Genomic DNA, 21,731 nt, shown 5'->3' with positions numbered 1-21,731 from the left:
CTGTACTACAAATGGCTCTGCTCTAAGTATAAGACGTTCTATCATGATGCTGACTATTTATAGACCTTGGTGTGTTGTAGTGTGTAGCTAACCAGATCAGCAGAGTTGTATCTCTAAGTGCTTAATTTAATGACAGAAAAGAAGCCCGGGCTAGACTACACACAGAGTAAGCACAAATGCTTATCTCATCAGCAGCACGTGTATCATTGTGCTATTCTTATAATCTCCTTGTCAGGAATAACAGTAGTTATTGTAATAGTAGAACACAAAGGAATGAAACATAAGAGGCTTCTGTAGTTGTACTTTTAAATGGCCACTGCCTTCTGTTTCTGTTTTAAATTTACAGGCAATCCCAAGGAATTCATTGTGTGTAGGCATGTAATAGAAGTCATAGAATTAATTTTGGTAACTGACAGAGTTGTACCACTGCTTAATTGGATTTTTTGATGAAACAATAATCAAGCGACTACACCTATCTCAACATGCTTTGATGCATACACCATGGTATGCCATAGGAAACAATGAAAACCCTTATTTTCCTGCTCCTGATGTCAGAGTTAGCAGGAATTTAGTGAATCCTCTTCTCCCTGGAAGAGAGATTGAAGGTTATGTCCTGCTAGAAACTTGCTTCACCAGCAGAAAAGCTTTCTTGTTTATGAAGGAGGTCAGCAAGAGATGAGTAGCTATATGCATGTGCAGAGCTGGCAGTGATGGAGGAAAGTGACAGGATGGAGAAAGGGAAATACGCTCCTAATTCAGACAGCTAGACTGGGTTATGAGAATTTTTGCAGTGTGGCTTTCTGTAGTGCTTTGTAGGTAGCTCCCCTTTGCAACTGAAACAAGCAGTGACAGATGACTTGTGATGGTAAACGGCAGCTGCAGGTGTCTGTAGGCACTCAGCCATAGTACAACATCATCTGATAGCAGCGAAGCACAAGGAGGAAAGGAATGCAAGAAGAAAAGGGGCAAAGTCCAGCAGCGAAGGCAAATCATGTAGGAGACAGAAACTGCACTTTTCAGAACAAATGACAGGTAGGAACTGTTGAGGAAGGAAAAGCACTGGGGCCCTTCAGAGCCTGAATGGATTCAAAAATCTAGAAGAAAAAAGGTGAATAGGCGAAGGTGCCACAACTTTTAGACAGCAATCTGATTTTTGTTCAAGGGCATTTAGTGCTTGGCATTTGCTTCTTCAAGCACCAGCAGCTCTCATTTTTTGTCTTACACTTCATATAGATAGCATTCAGTTGAATATATTACAGTCTAAAGATGTGCCACCTTGTTCCACAACACAGGGACTTAGTATCTGCTCCTTACGATTGAGTCACCACCACTTTCATAATACCCAAGTGAAAAAGAATGTCTTCCTTATTATTTTTCTGCCATTTTTCTTATCCAGAGAGGCCTCACGGCAGTCTTCCAGTACTTGAAGGGAGCATTTAAACAGGAGAGGGAACACCTGTTTATGACAGTGGATAGTGATAGGACAAGGGGGAATGGTTTTAAACTGAGACAGGGGAGGTTTAGGTTAGAGATTAGGAGGAAGTTTTTCACTCAGAGGGTGCTGACGCACTGCAACAGGTTGCCCAGGGAGGTCCTGAATGCCCCATCCCTGGAGGCATTCAAGGTCAGGCTGGAGGTGGCTCCGGGCAGCCTGGTCTGGTGGTTGGCAGCTCTACATATGGTGGGGGGGGTTGAAACTACATGATCATTATGGTCCTTTTCAACCCAGGCCATTCTGTGATTCTGTGATACAGTGCACTTTCTGTGTGCCTCATGTTCTTTCAGTTTTGCAGCAGGCTGTTCTGGAACCAGTAATCTTTATTACAGGACTGTAATTTTCAGATCAAATCCATGGTCTCCCTGTTACCGGTATGTACTTCTTTCTGAATTCCCAAAACATTGTACAAGTTCCAGAAATCTTCTTGCCATCTCCAGTGTAGGTTTTAATAGACATTGAAATTTTATTTTTGTCATTTAGCATCAGTTCATTTTGACACAGATTACTCATTTGACATTGCTTCACTGGACTTCTTATATATATCTATCTATGTACACACACACGGTGGTCTCTATACCCATTCAGTGCTTTTGAGATGGCTTTGCTGTATTCGTTTCTTCAGTTCAATTCCACATTGTTATGACATTTTTCTTCCTTTTTTTCTTCTTTTTTTGTTTATAAAAGTAGAAATGTTCCATTGCCATTGGCTTCAGGAATAGGCAATTTCTGTAGAATTTTTACTATCTATCTCAGCACACGCTTTGTCAGTGAGTTTATTAACTGCTGTCAAACTATGCAGTAGGCTATAAATTTTAGCCTTTTTGTGCTCCATAAAACTCAATTCTTTTTTTTTGTCAGGTGTAATATTAGCTATTATATACTGCTCCAGACCCTCACTACAGGTGAAGGATACCGTGAGAGCGAACTATATATCAGATCTCTTTTTCTTCAGGCATTTTTGCTGTCTTTTACAAATATTTTAGTTATTGTTATTAAATGAAAGCAGGTCATCCTGAAAGCAAGTATTAAAGTAAACTTGGAATGATTTTAAAGTAACATTTCCTTTTTATGAGAAAGTGCAAAATCTGACAAAAGTCTGACTTCTGAGGCCCCATCTTTAAGTCAGAGCAAAAGTCTTTCTCATGTGCCTCAAACACTGTGCACGTGCTTTCCTTAGACTTTCTATTTGAAAGAAAGTAGCAGAGGAAGTGTTTGGGTTTTGGTGTGGAAAGGTGAGAATTAGGGGAGGGAATGGAGAGGAATCAACTGCTGTGGGCGGCTCCCAAATTCTGTTTGCTTAAGTGGGATCCAGGTTTTGCAGGAGTTGATGTGGAGAGATTCAAGGAAGTTGCCACTGAATGAGAGAAGAGATATAAGGGAAAGGACAATCCCTAACTAATCCCATCTTGTGAAGTTAGCCTAAATGAGATCCCTGATGTTCTGTCTTTCTGTGGAGTTTGACACAGTGGTTGTCTGCTGCTTTAAGTGAACGTTATGATGACTGAGAAAGAAAAAAAAAATGAGATTTTTGTTACTGTGCATAACCAAAAGGTTTGTCTGCTTATTTCCCTTCACTTCTCTTGTCCCTGCTTCCTTTTTCTTCCCCACCATTGCCCCAGCTTACACTCACCTGCAGACAGGCAGTGGATATAAGCTAGGATGTAAGCTAGGATGCTCTTCTTTCTGCAGAGAAGAGCTTTTTTGTGGCATGGATGGGATGGTATTATGTCCCTCTCCTTTTTTGTCTCAGCTCAGAGACTCCCTCAGCTCCAACAAATGGTCTAAAGCCTCTTGTTCTCCATTAGATCTGTTCATTCAGCCTGGGGGCCTTCCCTGCACTCACTGGTCCCACAGACTCAGGAGACCCAGGACATGCTTCCTTGGATGTGACCTCATCCTCCCTCTGTCAGTGGCATCACAAAAAAGCTCTAGGAATCAGAGATATTCTCTGGTGAAAGGACTGCACTACCAACACCTAATTTGGTGTATACACACTGCCTACTGAACCAACTTTGGATGAAGTCATGACGATGTTTTTTTTCCTGCTCAATCTTCATAAGTTCATGGGTACTTTCAAGGAGTGTGCAGCTTTCTTACGCATATGCCGCACTATAGTATATGATATTGAACTTCACCATGTTCCTGTGGAGAGTGTTCTAGCAAAACCCACTAAAATCATATGGAGTCTCCTTAAAAATAGGCCCAGTCCCATAAAACATTGATTGCTTTCTGGCCTCTGTCGGTTGGAAGGGGGTTGCTGTTTTTCATGAGGCACTCAGCACCTCACAGGACCGTGCTCTTTAACTTCACCATGTGATTGCAAATGAAAAGGATGAGTGGGAGTGCCTTGTTCCTATGTCTCTAACATTCTATAGTTTTACACTAGTATTTATAGCTCTAGTAATGCCCCTGAGCTGCTCATCTCCCTGTATAGAAGCTAATCAGCAGAGAAGTATTATTGATACCCAGCCCCTTCCCTGATCTTACAGAGGAAGAAATAATTCGGTTCCTGAAAGCTGTAGAACAGAAATGAGAACTACAGCACAGACCTACATCAAGGGACCTTGTATTGAGCTGATTCTTGTTGAAGAAATTTGTGAAAAATATTCCTCTTTTGCTCAAGATCTGTCACTATACTGATGACCAGAAAGTTGTATTTTATTTGGGGAACATGCTTTGATGGAGCAAATATGGTGCAATTGTGCACAGGTGCAAGAGATAACTAGCATATCCATGATAAGAAGTGCTTTGAGGAGGAGTCCAATAGGTTGTGTTTAGAAAAGCTTAATCCTCCTATAGCGGAGATGTAACAGTGAGCTGCCCACTTGGAGTCTCAACTTTTTCATCCTTATTTATGGCATGAAGTATACCTATTTCTTACAGCCAATCCAGGATTAGATTTTTATGTCTTGCTAATTTTTCATAGTCAACCGCTTTGAGAATCTCCCAGCTTTTCTAATATGTGTGTTTGTAATTAGTGGGAGTTTAGATTTTCATGAACCATTATTTGAGCCTGGGCATCTAAACATCTACCTTAACCACATTATGAAATCCTATCTTTGTTAGGACCAGGCATTAAAGGTAATCTCACATGGGTTCAAAGAGTCACTAAATAAAAAGAGAAGCTTAGCCGTAAGAGGTTTACTGCGGCCCTTTAAATGCAGTACTTGCTTGAGTTCTGGTCATGTGCAAGACTCTGAACCTGGGAGAGATACTTGTGAATAGGAGACATCTGCATAGTAATATGGGTGCCAACGAATCTTTACCAGGTGATGGCTCTATCCCAGATATGCACCATTATTACAGCAAATTTATGAGAGAATGCCCATCTGGGCAACTTAGCCTGCACGAATTCAAGAAACTCCTTGGTCTGCAAGGGCTGGATCCACAGGGAGATCTATACATTAAACGAGTGTTTGATATCTTCGATCTGAACCAGGTAAAACATCTTTTCTTCTTTAATCATGCAGTATTGCTTGTGAGTTGTAGCCTTCAGGCTTTTCTTTGTCCTTTGTTCAAAAAATTGCTGTCGTGGACAGGGTTGCTGGTGTGGAGCACCAGAGGCCAAGAGGTGGGACAGTCCTTTGAGGGCTTTGGGTAGAACTCTTGCTAGTACTTTTCTAGGGATGCTTTAAAAATGTCAAGAAGGTATTCTAAAAATGAGATGTAATTTGCAGTCCACTGGTGATACTTCTATCCTCTGCTTATCTGATGCTTGTATGTGAGTATATAAAAATATTTATACGATCAAATACAAAGTTAATGAACTCCTTTTTCACAACAATATTAGACAAGGGGGAAAATATGATCTCCACTTCACCAGTGAAGTGCATCACAGAAAAACAAATTTGCCCAAAGTACTGTATTGAGTGTATGGCAGAGAGGAAAATGTAATTAAGATAAGGAGATAATACACACTGTGTGTTTACAAGACTAGATAGACTGAATGAAGAGGTAAAGTAAATTCTCTTGGCTATAATTCCAATTTACCCTCCTAGCTACTGCAGCAAGTGCTTGTGTTTGCAGTTTTGCACTCCCTAATGTAGCTGCCTGTTAGGGAACAGGCAATGTCAAAACTCCGTCCATCTAGTATTTGTGTGTAGCACGTTTCATTAGGTGTAGGTGACCTTAGACTATGTAGTTGTGAAGGAAGAAGGTAAAAGATATCTTAACAGATGGACAGACAAGTGTGGGGTATTTTCTAGGTCTGCCTTCATGCTGGTAGGTTCTCACTGCAATGCTGCAATGTATCTACCAGCACGTGCTCTGTAAATTTTTGAGACCTTAAGATTCTGGATTGATGTAGAAGTGTGGAGAGTGAGTTTTGGAGAGAGAATTTGCTCACATTTAGTTACCAGGGCAGTGGCCAGACACAAACAAAATGGCAACACCCCACTAATGTTACCACTTCTCTGTATGGTGTTTTAGAGTTTTGTCACCCTGCTCTACAGACACTCATCACTCCTATCTGAAGCAGTAAGGTTGCCAGACAGTAATTTTTCCCATATTAATTAATGAGCAGCTGCACACTGGCACTTAATAAATGTGTTTAAGACATAAAGGGACAGTACTTTACCTGTCACTGTCTATCAAGAGAGTATTTTCTACTACTTTTTTTTTTTCTCTGTGTCTCTGTTCTGTAATGTCAGGGGTCAGAGATGTAAGACTTATAACCTGAGCCCACGCCATCAGATTTGTTGTATTTTTATCCCTGTGTAGTATCGTGATTTGCCTTTCTGTTACGGCCTGAATATTTTTTTCTTTTTCTAATGTTGTTAACAGTGCTCTGTTTTTTTCAAGACTGATAACCACTATTCTTAAGGTGTAGTTTTAGACACAGCAAATATCAATCAAAAACTTTTCAAGTATGTGTCTATGATGTTTTTTATGTGGTGAGGCTGAAAATAAAGCAGCTTCTCAGAGCAGGAGAAAGAAATGCTGTTATCAATAAAGTAAAATAGGAGGATCTCCTCATTCCACATGTTCAGTTTTTGTCCTTTTCCTTTTATATGGCTTTTTTGTCTCCATGAGGGATTCTGGTGGAAAAAATAAGCTTTCATCCTGAAAAGTGCTTTTAGTTAAGTACAGATATGTGAAGAGTGAGTGATCAATGGAAAGCTTACTGGGAGTATAAGGGATCATTATCTCTCTACAAAACTATGTAGAACATTTAGGCACTGCATAATATTAAACAGATGATAATTTTTCATTTGCAAACCACCAAAGTTAATGCATGTGAGTGGTTGCATGTACAATACACGTGGATTCAGAAATAATTTGGTCATTTGGGTTTTTGCCCACATTCAGTTTTGCTCAGAACTACAGAAATATCTCAAGTTTGAAGGTCAATATTTGATTTTCTGTGCTTTTCTCTCTTGTCTGGTTGTTGCTTTCTAATAAAGGGGTTGTTATCACAGTAAGCACTGGAGTATATAAAATTTCTTGATATGAATGTTTTCCCTTTTCTTTCCTGTTATATAGCAGAGTTTAGCTAGACAGCTAGCAAACTTGAACTTTCTCTCATATGTTGCCTACCCGACATTTATAGATACATTACCTGCTTTTTTCCCTTGTCTAACTTTTTGTGGCCAGACAGTATCGTGGTTTGCAAGTGGAGCTTTTACGATTTAAAACAGTCATGACTTCTATTGCTGAAGCTATGACATAAAAGCATATAATCTGTGGACTGCTTTAAAGAAACTCATTTTGGAAAACTTAAGTAATTTAATCAAGTCCTACACTGTCAGAATAAGATATTTATTTCTCACATAGGCTCCTGTTTTCTTACAAATAGGAATCCCCTCAGAAAGCTGTGTTAATGTGTTTGGCCTGAGGTTAATCTACAATTCCAATTATAGCAGCATAATGCTTCTTGAGATAAGTTGGGGTCATCCGTGCTTAGGGGTAGCCCATTGTGACTATGATGGTCAAATGCTCTTAAAACATCCATAGGCTTTTTCATCCATTTCCTGTATGCCCAGTTTAAACCTTCTAGCAAGCAGAGTGTGGAATATTAGTCTCATAGGAAGCCAGTGAGTTTTGTGTGGAAAAAAATTGTTTGCATTTCTGCATTGCGTTTCACCTCCTTGCTAGCCTTGGTCCTTCTAGTTTTGGTCTGTTACAGACATCTTTCTCCTTTTCAGGATTTTCATTTAAACCAGATGTTGCCAGTAAACAAGGAAAAAAATATTGTGGTAGCACTGTAGTTGTTTTTTTCATGACTCATGTGTTAATACTTGTAAGTATTGTTTCTATCACAGCATTGGCAGTATAATAAATGGTCTTTTGTCACAGCTTACCAATGGAAGTCTTCAAAAATAATGTTTTCTTTAAAATGCAAGTGCAAAAAAAAAAGTTCATTTTTAAATGACATTTAATTATGCCATTTAAGGGAAAAAATGATCTCAGTCTTCATTCTTAAGCTATTTGTGATAAAAATTGAAAAATCACCAATCAAAGACAAATAGCAAATAAAAGTAAGCTAGAATGCTTATTTTATTCTCTCTGCATCTCAGTTCAGGCATAACTGCCATGCAGCCCTGGTTTATGTAGCCTAGTGATGAATTTTAGAGAGGAAACTGTTATGCTTATTTAAAGTACTTAAGTAGTTGCCAAATGTACTGATGTATACTTGGTTTTCTGTGAGAATATATAACAGATTTCAGAGATTGTTGTATAATTCAAAATGATGTTACACCAGTGTTAAGGAAGAAAATATGCCTAGAAAAGAATTGTCTGCTATAATGATATTTCAGTGGAAGCGTTATTTTCTCTTAAGCAGAATTATGGAGTAGAATCTGTAGTCATCACTGATACCACATAACACTTATGCTGAAAAGCCTTCTCACTTTAAATAAAAACCCAGAGTACTGTCATCCACTTCTAATAACTTGCAGAAAGGTTTGCAACTAATAAATTTAATGATCAAATATTGTAAGAACTGATTGATCGATAGGGTTCTTGTGACCTGTGAAGGACAACATTTATATAGCCATTTATTACGTGAAACAATATACGGGAGATGGGATGCTGCTGTGTTAGTTCTCTTATTGCTTATTTTGGCACAAATGGTCTTGTTGCTTTGCAGAAATAGATAAATAAATAAATATAGAATCATTAAATATCCTGGGTGGAAATAGACCCATAAGGATCATCAGGTCCAGATCCTGGCTCCATACAGGAGCTGAGAACATTGTCCAACCACTCTCTGAATCCTAGCAGTCTTGCTGCCACAATGCAGTGTGAAAAGTAAAGATTAATAAGGTTTTGATTTGTAGCAGCAGTGAAAAAGTATGCAAGTTCGAGGATTTTTTGTTATCATTTCTTGAAGTGTTGGGTAGTTCTCAACTGAGAGTTGTAGTTGCATTTTTCCTAAATTTATTGTGCAGACATATAGTCCACATTAAAGAGTTTACAAAATCTTCAGCTAAGCGTTGATATCAATCTAGTTTGTGCTTTTTCATTTAAGATTTAAAGTAGTCCTGTGATAAACTAGACCTCATCTGACATCATTATGCAGATCAGAACCTAGAAAAAAAAATAAAAGGAATCAATTTTACATTCTAAAGAAGAAAGTTAAAGCAGATTATTTGATGTAGAACGGATAATAAGAAATGCAAAAGTGTGTTACTTCAGTAGAATTTAGTTATGTGTCAAATGATCTATGTAGCAAAGAAAACTAAATATAAAACCCTTTTTTCCCCCGAAAGAACAAGAGTGTCTTTTCACCCCTCCTACTTTGCACAGTACTGACAAGTGTTGGGAGGCAGATTGCTATTTCCCGTTTTGTCATCCTAACTCCTTCCCTACTGAACTTCTGTGCCTTTATTGTTTTGATTTTCAGTGATTTTCAGGTAGACTTTTCATTACCTGATTTTGTGGTTTAACTATAAATAGATGTTATCTTCTCTGATTACATTGGCATGAATTGGATTAGGCAAGTATCTATTCTCAGATGTCGTAGCAGAAGGAAATGTACGTAATTAGAATATGAAATTCTCTTGTGAAAGAACAGGTTGCCGCTCTCAGATAAAACTACAAATAGATATTTAATATTTTTCATATATGTTTTGGTGATTAATGTAGCTAATTGACTTTGGGTCATTTTATTCCTCCACTTCTTAAGAACTATAAGAGACAGAAAAAGATTTTCTGTGATATGCAAATGTTATTTTCTTTTTATGACCCAACTATGCAAAGGTTACATGTCACTACACAACAGCTGCCTTCCATGTTCCTGTGAAAGCGTGAAAAACTCTTAAAGAATTGCTGGTGAGCAATACTTCAAACACTACCTGAGACCTAAACATGAACTGTTTCCATCTCCTATGAATTCGATTAGAATTACTTGGTATTTTTGCCAACTCTCCTTCACTTGAAACTTTGTTTTCCAGTTGAGCATCATTTCCAGGGCTGCCTTCATGTAAGTGTCCCTATGGTAACCAGAGATTTGCCTATACTGTGGCATCCTCATCTCAGGAGATATTACCAAAGTTGATTCACATTAGATGTCATATTTAATAGTCATCAGAGGATGATAAGCATAGAAATATTTTCTCAGACTTTTCTGAACATCTTTCCTTTTTGTTTGGTTGTTTTACTGTTTGCTTGTTTGTTTATGGGGGTTTTGTCATTGTTTTTGTATTCTAAGTCTTCAAATATTTGTGCAAATATAAGTTCAGCTGCATGTGCATAATTTTAGAGATCTCTTCAGGCTGAAAAAACTGGGCAAGTACATTTTTCCTTGTTTACTCTAACCAAGGATGTAAGGCTGCTGCAGCAACAAATGCATTGCATAATACAGTAAGGGGTCAAGAGCCATATAGGCTGGTATTGTGCTTGGCAAGACACACTACATTTCATGCTATTTGTTTTCTCTACTTATGATACTTGTGTTGCCCTTGCACACATGGATAGTGCTACCACTTTGCCCAGTGTAATATCGTTATTGCTTTCTCTGATTGTGAACCCTTTTTCATTCTCCCAGTTGCCTCTAATTAAGTCCACACAACAGGAAATATTTAAAAAAACACTTTTCATGGCAATCATAGCTGTCACATCGTAGAGTCAGCAATAAAACCCGTGTGTCAATCAGTTCATTAGCTTCTAAACAAAGGGCTAGATTATAATAAGAACAGAGATGTATCTTAGACAGAAATAGCCTTTCTGTCAGAAGTAACAAGTCTGCAGCTCTTTCTTCTTGAAATATTTTGGCTTTTGGAGTTGACATGTACATGTAGAAATCCTTTTCACATTAGTTTTGGACACAATGCAATGAAAGCAACAAAACCAATAAAGCCAGACAGTCTGCTATACCTTAATCTGAAGTAATGTTGCACAATTTATTTATTTCAAACATAAAGTAACTAGTCTGATTACTGTAAATAAGTATGAGATTAAATTATAGTTTGCTGTGTTCAAAGTAGTGCAGTTGTATTATTTTTGTCACTATGCTTAAGTGCCATTTAAAGGTACTCTACCCTTATTAAAAAATTCATAGAATAGAAACAATGTTCTGTAACTATTTAATCTGGTACCATTAAACACTACTCATTTAGTCTGTTGTAAAGAATGTCTTTGTTTTGCTTCTTAACTACCTGCAGAATTTTTCTTGAAATCCGGTTTTATATTGATTCCAAAAAAAAAACTGTGTTATTCTTTTACTTTCTAAGTACTTTCAGACAATCGTTGGTGCAATTTCACAATCCTGATTTTATTTTCTAGTGGTTTCTCACAGGAGTTACTGTTGTAATAGTACTAGCTAATGCTGTAATAGCATGACATTACCAGCTAAAAGACTGTTGTATCACTATTAGTAAAACCATCCTTTGCCTAATAACAATATCTTTGAATTCTTAAATGAAGCTTTGTTGGTATGAGTTCTGGTCTAAAAGCTTTAGTTCAGAGTAATTCCCCAGCAATAGCACTGCACCATCAACCATGGAAAAGCTGATTCTTTAAGTGAAATCATGAAGTGAGGTCTGTGTCCTATTCCTATTAGAGCACCTGAGATTCAGGGGTTAAGTCAGTCCAGCCTGTAGGTCCTTTACAAAAGGAAATTATAAGGAAAGCTTTAAAGCTGTCTTCTCTGCAGCTACTCAGTGACCAACATTATGCACAAAACTGAAGCAATTACACTTCTGTAACAATGTACGTAGGGCTTCTCTGAAATTTTAATTTAACTATAAACAAATTAGAATGCACTCTGCGATCATTACTGAGCATATTACTACCATTACCAGCTAACACCATAATTCTGTCACATTATATGAACAGGCAATGAAGATTAACTTTGCACAGTTAATCATACTTATTTTTAAACACTGTTAGATTATTATATAGATAAAGAGAACGGTAATTTTAATCAGAAAGATTTCATTAATCTGTATAGTGGGTTTTTTTAAAGAAATTGTAAGTATTTTTCAAAAGGGCAGCCATCATTTATTTCTATTTATTGCCTTTTTATTGATGAATAGAAGAAATGAAGGCTACTTCTAGTTTACATTCTGTTCTTTTTCCCCTTTCTCACGTAAGCATTGCTTAAGCCCAAAACTATGTGCAGTTGCGATTAATGTATTCGATGGTGAAAACAATGTCACTAAGCAGAGCTTTGGGAATAAGAATTACAGAAAAAGTACAACAGAAATCAGATCATCTGTTTTAATCAACCTGGTTACAGACTCAATTAGTGACACTAAATGTACAGCTTTCTTGTGACAAAACATGATATATAATGTCTCATTTTTTATAGAAATAAAAAAGCCTATGAGGTAAAGAAAGAAGAGTATTAAAATTTTTCCTTCCTTAAGGTCCTTGATGTGATAATACAGAGTAGTTTAGAGAATAATAGGAAATATGTTTAAATTCTGGGAGCCTTCTTGCATACAACCTTTGAGACTTTAATTCCTAAGATCTGATGCAGAAACAATGTTTTTTTAGTGGCATCTTTGCCACTAAAAAAGAGAGTCCTTGCCCCTAGAAGGCATCTATGTCCTCAAAGTTCTTTTTCTATAGGTTTGTCTCACTAGGGTTTGTCAAAAAAGAAAAGTTTGCTTGAACTGTCAGCAAGAAATGTGATGAAAAATAGAAAGCTTTGTGGTTATGGTTGTGTCTTTTAGTTTATTCTGTCTTGCCTGCTGCTTTGTCATATATCAGGGAAGATGATCCTCAACAAAGGCTCAACATTAGGGTTGGAGAAAGTTGAATCATCCAAGAGATGATGGCAGAGAGCTACATCATCTAAGCACAAGATTTTCTTCTGCACAGCCCTCCTGTACACTGTTCTGTCATGCTGTAAGCCTCAGCCCCATGCTTTGGTGATATCCCTGTCTCCCTCCTTGTCCAATAACCTTGAAAGAAAGTAGTAAGTGGTGGCAAGAGACTGGGGAGAAAAAGGGAGAAGGGGAGATATAAAAAATAAATAATTGTTGTTCATCTTAAAATTTTGGATTTTCAAAAGTTTTGCCAGCAAACCTGAAAGCCCAGTATTTTCTAAGCCACCAAGCAAAGAAGGTCTTCTTCATCTGGACAAGACAGAACTTTTGAGTTCTTAGTTTGGTCAACACAGCACGGCCTCTTTATGTAACAGAGAGTATGCACCTATCAAAAAACCACAGAGTGATTTGCCACTCCTTATTTCCTGCTTCTTCCTTCATCCTTACCTAGCAGCCTAGCAGTATGTCAAGAGTTTCCCCCCTTCAATGTGACGTGTCAGATTTGTTTACTTAGCAAACTGGTGATTCTAGCCACAGCTGGACAGAGATCTGGCATCCTCTCCAAGCCCCAGACTCCAACATCAGAACTCAGGGACTTGTTGAAATTGGAAAAGATGAAATAGAGCAAAATGAATCCACTTTTAGTTTTCTGAGAATGGAGAAATCAGTACCATGAAATGGAGGAGCACATGGGTTTAGCTATAAATTTCACAGAAATTATTCTGAGCTGTTGTAATCTGCTCTTTGACCTGTGCCAATATATACATAAGTTCTTCTCGCTGCATTATCAGGCTTAAGTAATAGTCTAAGAGATGGGGTGGGGAGGATAGGTGGCTTAACATTCTAAGCTCTTGGCTTGAAATACCTGCACAGTCTATATTTGCACACTTACTAATCCAGATGCAGTCTGTTGAGCTATTCTCCTGCTGCCTGGTTGAGTTCTGTACAGTTTAAGGGCAAAACTGAAAACTACACCATTTATTTTGTATGTTACTATTATTATGTGAGTCCTCAGTACTCTTAAGTAAGACAAGGAGTTCACAAGTAGTAGGGTTTTACAGGAATAGAAACCATTCTTTTCCATATGCATAACTATGGCTTGCCACAGGAAATGGCTGACTAACCCAGCAGCTATCTCAGTAGAGATGCATCAACACTACCAGCAACCCACGTTCAAGAGCTACACAGCCAAAATGCCCAGGTCTGGCAGTTCTAGTCCACCCTTGAGTGACTGCACTGTTTTGCATTGGCTGTGTATTCACAGTCAATTATTTTTAATCTACATTCAAATAATATGAAACTGTGAGAGTTTTTTTAAGGACACGTGAAGATTAGCAACGCTATTCTTGGAATCAAAGCATAATGGCCTTTCAGGCTTCCAGGGCTTGAGTACTAATTCTTGTTGCATAAGGCTGCCATTCTTTTTTTTGCTTTTCCCTTGCAGGCTGTCCTGACTGAATAAAAGTCAGCAGCCTCAATTGTACATAAGCTGATATTCTGAAGAAAAAACATCTCATAAAAAGCTAGTATTAAATGACTCTGTTCTCAGGAGATCCCATAACTAATGAAGAACTCCATTTTTATACATCATTTTGCCCTTGTCTAGCTGTAGGTAAATCTTAATGTTTTTGGCAGAAAGGAAGATGTCACCTGTCATTTGCTAGTTTCTAGCTAGGATTTCAAAATAGCTATTCTCAAACATGTAGACCTTACCATCATTCCTTTCAGTATGTGGGCTATATCACTATGATTAGCCTGACCTAGCCTAAAGCAAACTACTAACTTCTGCTTAAAGCCAATTTAGTTGTAAGTTCTTCACCTAAATATTTGTCTCCAAACTTCCTGAGCTCCAGCTCACATCTCCTGTAACCTCTCCGGTACTGAGGAACTGAGGTTTACACTCTCAAGCTGTTACTTGGTTGGTTTTTATCTTTCTCCAATTCTAACATCTCTGAACAGCTTTTGGTTGATCAGGAATTGGGCAGTGCCAGAAACTTCTGCTAGCAGAATCAAGGCACTCAGACTGTCATTTTTGCCTGCATGAAAGCTTGTTCTGAAATAAGTCTGATGCCTACGTGTCATGGGTGCTCTAAAATGAAAGGGATAAATTCTGCTGTGTATAATCACTGAAACATGGTGGGATTATTCACATAACTGGTACACCATTATTCAGAGCTATAAGCTTTTAAAAGGGACAGGCAAGGTTGGAGAGGTGGGGAAGTTGCCCTTTATGCTTAAGAGTGGATAGAATGTGAGGAGCTCCCACTAAGAAACAATCAGGAGCAGGTAGGCAGTATGCAGGTTAAAATTAGGGATTAGACCATTAAAGGACATCTGGTGTTTGGACTCTACTACAGGCCACCTGATCAAGATGAACCTGTTGATGAGGCCTTTCTGCATCAGCTACAAGAAAGTTTGTGCTCACAGACTCTCATCCTGATGAGGGATTTCATCCACCTATATATCCACTGGAAAGACAAGATGGCAAGCTGTAAACAATTCAGGACACTCCGGGAGTTCATTGATGACAACTTTCTAGTTCAAGTATTGGACGGCCTGACCAGAGCTGAACTGTTGCTGGACTTGCTCACTAATGCAGATAAGATTGTTAAAGATATTAAGATTGGAGGCAACTTGGGCAGCCACAACTCAACCCTTGTTGAGTCTGTGATCTTGAGGAACATGGGCCTGGCAAAGAGCAAACTTCCAGTCGTTTAAGGAATTATTGGTTGCAATCTCCTAGGAAGTTGTTCTTATAGACAAAGGGGTGGAACAAAGCTGACTATGTTTTAAGGATGCCTTTCTGAGAGTACAAGAGTTCTCTATCCATCAGAACAAGAAAGCAGGTGGGGGGGGGGGCAGGAAACTGACATGGATAAAACACAAGAAGTAAAGAATTTCTATCTTCTTCCACTAGATAAACAGCTCTGCTTATTCTGTTATTTTAAACTTTTTACTACTGTTTATTATTTTATGATAGCCCTTCTCTTGAGATTGAGTGACTTCCTAATAAGCAACAGATACATTAGCGTGTGTGCTGCACAGCATGAGGCTGTACAGAGCCCAGAGATATGTGAGGACATACCTCATGTGTATTGTGAATCGTTACAGAGCAGCAGATGGGTAAATCAGCACTGCAGTATTCTTTTAATAACATCATAATACATTTATTGTACTATTTATTGTACTCATAGAGCTACAGGATGATCTTCATAGGTTACTGTTATGATTTTTCCATTATTTAATGCACTATTCTGAGGCTCCTGTATACTACTATAAAAAGCACAATATTTCTTTTTATCTGAGAAAACTCTGGATGTCTAACAGGATCTCTACAGCTTTCACATCATGCAAGTATTTTCTACATACAACGTGTGTTTTTTTGTGGACAAAAGAGAAACAGCACATTTCTTATCAGTGCCTTTATAGAGTGCTTCTGGTTCCATACTGTGCAGATAAACGTTGGGCTTCTTAGTATCTCTGTTCCTGGTGTGTTTGAGGTTACCATGCTGTTCACAGTCTTTTTATGTCCACAACTCCATGTGACTGGGGCTTCTCTAAAAAGCACGTTGTTTCAGATGTATTTCAGAACTATTTTGGTTTGTTTATTTGTTGGGCTTGTTTTTTTGTTGTTGTTGTTTGGTTGGTTTTTTAACCTTTGTCTTTCATCCCTTCCTGCTTCGAACAGGACAAATGACCCACTAGGCAAGAGGTTATGCCCACCATATTAACCTTATTGTTACATTTCCCAAGCTTCTGGTATTCTGTTGCTGGTCAGACCGACGGAATTGAAATACACAGAAAAAAAGAAGAAGAAAATGAACCTGGGCATGAATATCTAGCAAGCCTAAAATTAATCTGTGGTTTAACTAAATATTGTGACATTCTATAAAGGAACAGCAATGCAAAATACACCTAATCACATTCTCAGTAGATTATGAAATCCAAGGTTGGAAATATAATCAGTAAGTAAAAGGAGCCCTCAGTAAAATATCTGGTGGAGTATTTCTTGAAATAGTATTCCCAAAATTGAAATCCAAATTGGTGTTACAGTTAAGAAGCGCAAAGTTTGTGTTACATAGCGTCTATTTTTCTTTGTTTTTGTTTCTCTGTGTGTATTTGTTTGTTTGTTTGTTTTATCTCCTTTTAACATTGGGCCTTGCTTGAAAACTACGTGCAGTTATTGATGAATTTCATTTCAACCCAAACTGTGGTTGAGAAATACCTTTGCCTTCAGTGAATTTGCTGTAATTAAAATTAAAGTAAGTCCAGCAATGATGGCAGAACCTGCACAGAGAGGCTTAGCCTGCAAAAGTTATGCATGTCCAATATCTGTCTACATATATATTGAATCTGGTGTATTTGAATCTTAGGTACTACGGTGCCAAACCACCTTGAAGAGAAATCAAAACAAGCACTACATGTATGGCAATGGGTTACAACATACCTTTACAAGTCTTCTTTTCTTTTACTTTAGTACAGTCTGGAGGACAGACTAATGCCTGCTGATTGCAAAACCTCAGAAGGCAAGATGTGTGTTGATGTAAGGCAATAAAAATAAGTAACATGTTAAACCCACTGGATATTCATCCAATCTTCTCAGCCACAAGCCATCTAAAGCTGATGACAGTCTTTCCAAGGTTTTCCAAGTGGTTGGATTCTGACCAATGTAAAGATCACAAGATTAAATTTACCAGCTGCTAATTCTTTTTATATGCACATGGGAAACAGTTGGAGCTAGTAGTCTCCAAATTCAACAACTGTTTCTTCCACCCTCACCAGATTTTTACAGAAACAGAGGAATTGTCACGGTAACTTAGACCACTTGACCATGGAGTCCTGTCCTTGACAGGTTTCCTTCAGTAACATCACAGAAGGAAGCAAGACATATGGAATTAAATCCCTCTGAAATGCTTCTTCCCTATAATTACCCCCAATCTTCACTATTCCAAAGCTAGTTTATGACTTGAAAGCTTTATATCCCATGTGAAATTTATTGGTCAGAGAGAACTGATGCTTATATGAATAAACTATGGTATCTATCACTCATGCTGAGTTATTATTTACCGTATGCAATATTTATTTCATGATCTCTCAGATTACTAACATCTGGAGCAGCTCTGTTGCACTGTAAAACATCCACATTTCTGCAGCACCAATGTGAATATAAGCAGCTCCACAGCAGACATTTCAACAGTATGAAGTTGGATATCCTAGATTCCCCTTTTTCTTATGTGGAAGTCTTATCACAAACCTGTTTTTTCTTCTCCTCAATGTCAGAAACAATTGCTGTGAACAAAATTGCTTCCCCCACAGCTTTCCAGGGAGAACAACACTGCCTGTGCTAACATTCCTTCTTACAGTACTTCCAGTTGAGCTCATCCTTTCTAAATGCCAGGGGAAATTTCTATGCTAAGGTGCTTTATATATCAGCTTGTATTATAGTGAATTTGATAACCAGTTTCTGTGAAACTGCCAGAATGAGCAAAAAGGCAACGTTGTTAAACAGGTTTGTTTGTTTGTTTGTTTGTCTCTCCTAGGATGGATTTATAGACTTCTTGGAGTTCATAGCAGCAATAAATTTGGTTATACGAGGAAAAATTGACCAAAAATTGAAATGGTATTTTAAGCTATATGATGCTGATGGAAACGGATGCATCGACAAAAAAGAACTATTGAGCATATTCGCGGTAAGCAAATTATGACCTACAGCAATTGCATCTGGCATAGTATGTTGTCTCTGAAACAGTGGTTCCACATGTGTTGTATTTTACTGGTTGTAAAGCCAAAATTGTTCTAGCTAATGACACTCTGGTTACTAGCTTCTTGCTTACTGAAGTAAACAGTAGTTTTTTACTGTAAACCAGAGTTCTGCAGCTATATGCTGCTTTAGTGGAAGTGAAAAACTGTAGAAACAGTAGAAACGTTGTTCTGATAAACTGCATCATAATGCAGGGTAGAACTGAAGAAGCATAACGAACAAAACAGATGGTTACAAGGGTTTGTGCCAGTTTATTGTGGAAAAATGGCTTCTACAACTGAACTTGAAGCTGGAAACAATATAGGTGTCATCAAAACATTCCAATGTTTTAATTCTTTTTGAAAGGCTTTTAGATTTGTTTACTGCAAATGTCATTACTCTTTTTTTTTTTTAATTAAATTGGAAAAAAATAATTTCGTCATTAAATCACGAACAGACATTTCAATACAAATATTGTAGATTTTTTTTTACTGAGGAATGGGTCAATTTCAAACCTATGAAAACAAAGCAGGGTAATTTTTTTTTTTCTGTAAAATGTTTTCCATATTTTTCAGCTCACTCTAGTGAATGAATCTTTTGCACTTCAGTAGCTGCTTTCATCTAAAAAGTATCATAGGGTTTCTTGCAAATATGAAGATCAAGGTTCTGCTGCAGGGGACATAAAATCTAAATAGTTATTTAAAGTGATAATAAACAAGGAACTTACTTTTCCCATATTCTGTCTTAGTGCTGTTGCCTGACTGGGCACTTTCAAGAGCTACTGACCCAAATTAAAGGAGCCAGATTAGCCATGTGATCAAACAAATGAAATTGATGCATCCCTTTACAAAGAACAGTGTTCTGAAGATAGGAGAGTCTGCACAGCCCAGATTTCTCCTCTTTTAAGACTAATGTCATCTTTCTACTGTAGATATTCTCAATCATTTTTCACTTGAAGGTACTGATGCAACTACCTTTGTCTTGTGCTTTATCTGGAAAGTGAATTAAAATCATTTTAATGCAAAAATGTATTTCTTTGCTTGTTTTTAAACCGTTCAAACTTCCAGGTGTCTGCTTCTCTTCTGGAGTAAAAGAACTTAAACCTGCACGAGTCATTTTACTTAGGCTAGATTAAAATAGGTGGACACTAAACAAAAATAAAAATACAGGCTTACAGCCATTAAGAGCTCTGCTTATTCCAAGCATGAGTAAGCAAAGGCTTATCCAAAAAGATATATCAGATCTGAGACTCTAATTTAGACCAAAGAAGTCCAGTTAAAACTTCATTGGTCCCTTCAGCTATACAAACTTTGGACAAGCAGATCATTATAAGCCATCAAAATTCTGTCCAGATCACCTTGCACCCTGTCAGTGCCCTTTTAATAGTCTAGTTGGTGTATTTTATTATTTAGAGGGACTATATGGTAGTCAGTACATCAGGAACAACTTCTTTACACTTAGTGTGACAACAAAATTAACCATGACAGATGTACAGCCTTATGAAGGCTGCAGTGGGGTCAGACTTATAAAATACCAAAGAGTATATGAAGTATGAATGAGTAATACAAACAAGGTTATCTACCTATTTTTTGTAAAATTCTTGCCATTTTGGGGGAACTCTGTGCAAAGTGTGATAGATAGATAGTGGTGGTCAGGAATTCCATATCGGTGCTGAACTCATTTAACATACATTTTAATTAAACACGATGATTTCTAAGATAATATCAGGGATACCAAAAGAAATGACTGGTGTATTTGTTCTATGCAGTACAGTTCATCTCAAGATGATTCAATTAATTCAATCAATATTGTCTATAGTATATTATAGAACATACATGTGTGTTTACATATATATTTTTATCTATTCTCCCAGTCACTTAATAAATAATTATGATACTGATTTTGAGTTCAGCTCTTTCAGTATGTGCTTGTTGCATCTGGACTGACGTTTATTAACATGTAGGCTTCTATTTTATTGATCAGAACGACCAACGTTACTCAATAATGATTGCCACGGTAAACGGGACAGAATTTTGCCAAAGTATTCATTTATACCTTTATTCTTGGATACCTTTGCCATAGAAAAAGTAGAGGGGAGACATCTTTTTTAGACAACTGCATTCTGCCAACTTCCAGGACTGCCACTCTAATTTGTGACGAGTAATTAGTAAGTTAAACATGTTTTATTAAAAGATAAACTTAGGCTTTCTCATCATGTGCTTTCAGCTGTGAAAAATAATACTATATTTAAGTCACACAGATCATAGGGCGCTCCCTGAACACAAAGATTTCTCTAGGGTGAATAAAAAAAGTGCTGGTGTGGATTGAACAAGTGCATTGAACAACAGAGGTGCCATGTGGTTTCAGAAGACCTTTAGAGATATGTAAATGCAGTCTCTAATCTTCAGGCTGTGTGATGTTAATTAAATTTCCGATCCTCATTACTAAGATTTACTTGAAATAGCAATTTATTTAGTGTTTTTGAAGGGCTGTTGAACTAAAGAGCTGCATTCCAATTACTGCGGTTGCCAGTGTATTGTTTTCATAACTTGGTGGGAAAAAGGTCTGAAAGAATTTTCTGCATTTCTGCCTCCAGGCTATCCAGGCTATTAATGGACAGACCAACATGACTGCCGAAGAATTCACTAACATGATATTTCAGAAGATAGATGTGAACAATGATGGTAAGAATCTAGGTTTTCTTGGTATTGGCAGTATTTACCTCCCCCTACCCCATGGGGGAGTGTGGGATCATAAAGGAAGATAAGCATACAACTGAAGAACTGAAAACCTGAATATTTATTCTCTCAAATTTACAGTGAAGTGTAGATCAACTGCCTCTATTAACTTAGCACAGGAATTGTATGTAGTAGCAGCTAAAACATGAGCTGCAGCATCTTGCACTGTTCATCCAAAATGCCAGTCCTCTGGCTGATCAGCAAAATCAACGTGATCAAAAATCTGCCTAAACATGTGTCATAACTTTCCTAAACTGAATAAGAAAATGAAAATGCAAGGCTGCACGTGCCATGTTTGAAAAGATTGGACAAATATACTCGGTGTCTCTTCAGAATCTGAATGTTAACATATGCTAAGACACATGCTATTGTTTCTTCTCAAGAGAGCTAGACTAAGCCAATTGGACTTGCAGTTAGAAACTAAAGCTTTAACTCACTGCTTTGGAGTTGTTTTTAACATAAGATGTGACACGTGAATATGCTCCTTCCTATTTCTAACCATGAAAATCCTCCTTCCACTGCCGTCTACTGAAATCATTAAC

At 37.6% G+C, this 21,731-nt stretch overlaps 1 protein-coding gene across 1 annotated transcript in view; it reads left to right on the top strand.

The window, feature by feature from the left end:
- The window catches only part of GUCA1C (guanylate cyclase activator 1C), a 33,138-nt gene that overhangs the window by 7,993 nt on the left and 3,414 nt on the right, over positions 1–21,731 (top strand). Inside the window, exons 2-3 of the mRNA XM_072354148.1 lie at positions 18,252–18,401; positions 21,048–21,135. Coding sequence (XP_072210249.1) covers positions 18,252–18,401; positions 21,048–21,135 — 238 coding nt within the window. The remainder of the gene's footprint in view (positions 1–18,251; positions 18,402–21,047; positions 21,136–21,731) is intronic.

This window comes from Excalfactoria chinensis, chromosome 1 (genome assembly GCF_039878825.1).
Source record: "Excalfactoria chinensis isolate bCotChi1 chromosome 1, bCotChi1.hap2, whole genome shotgun sequence".
NCBI lineage: Eukaryota > Metazoa > Chordata > Aves > Galliformes > Phasianidae > Excalfactoria > Excalfactoria chinensis.
The sequence above is the reverse complement of the archived record's forward strand: the minus strand, read 5'-3'. Positions and strand labels throughout refer to the sequence as shown.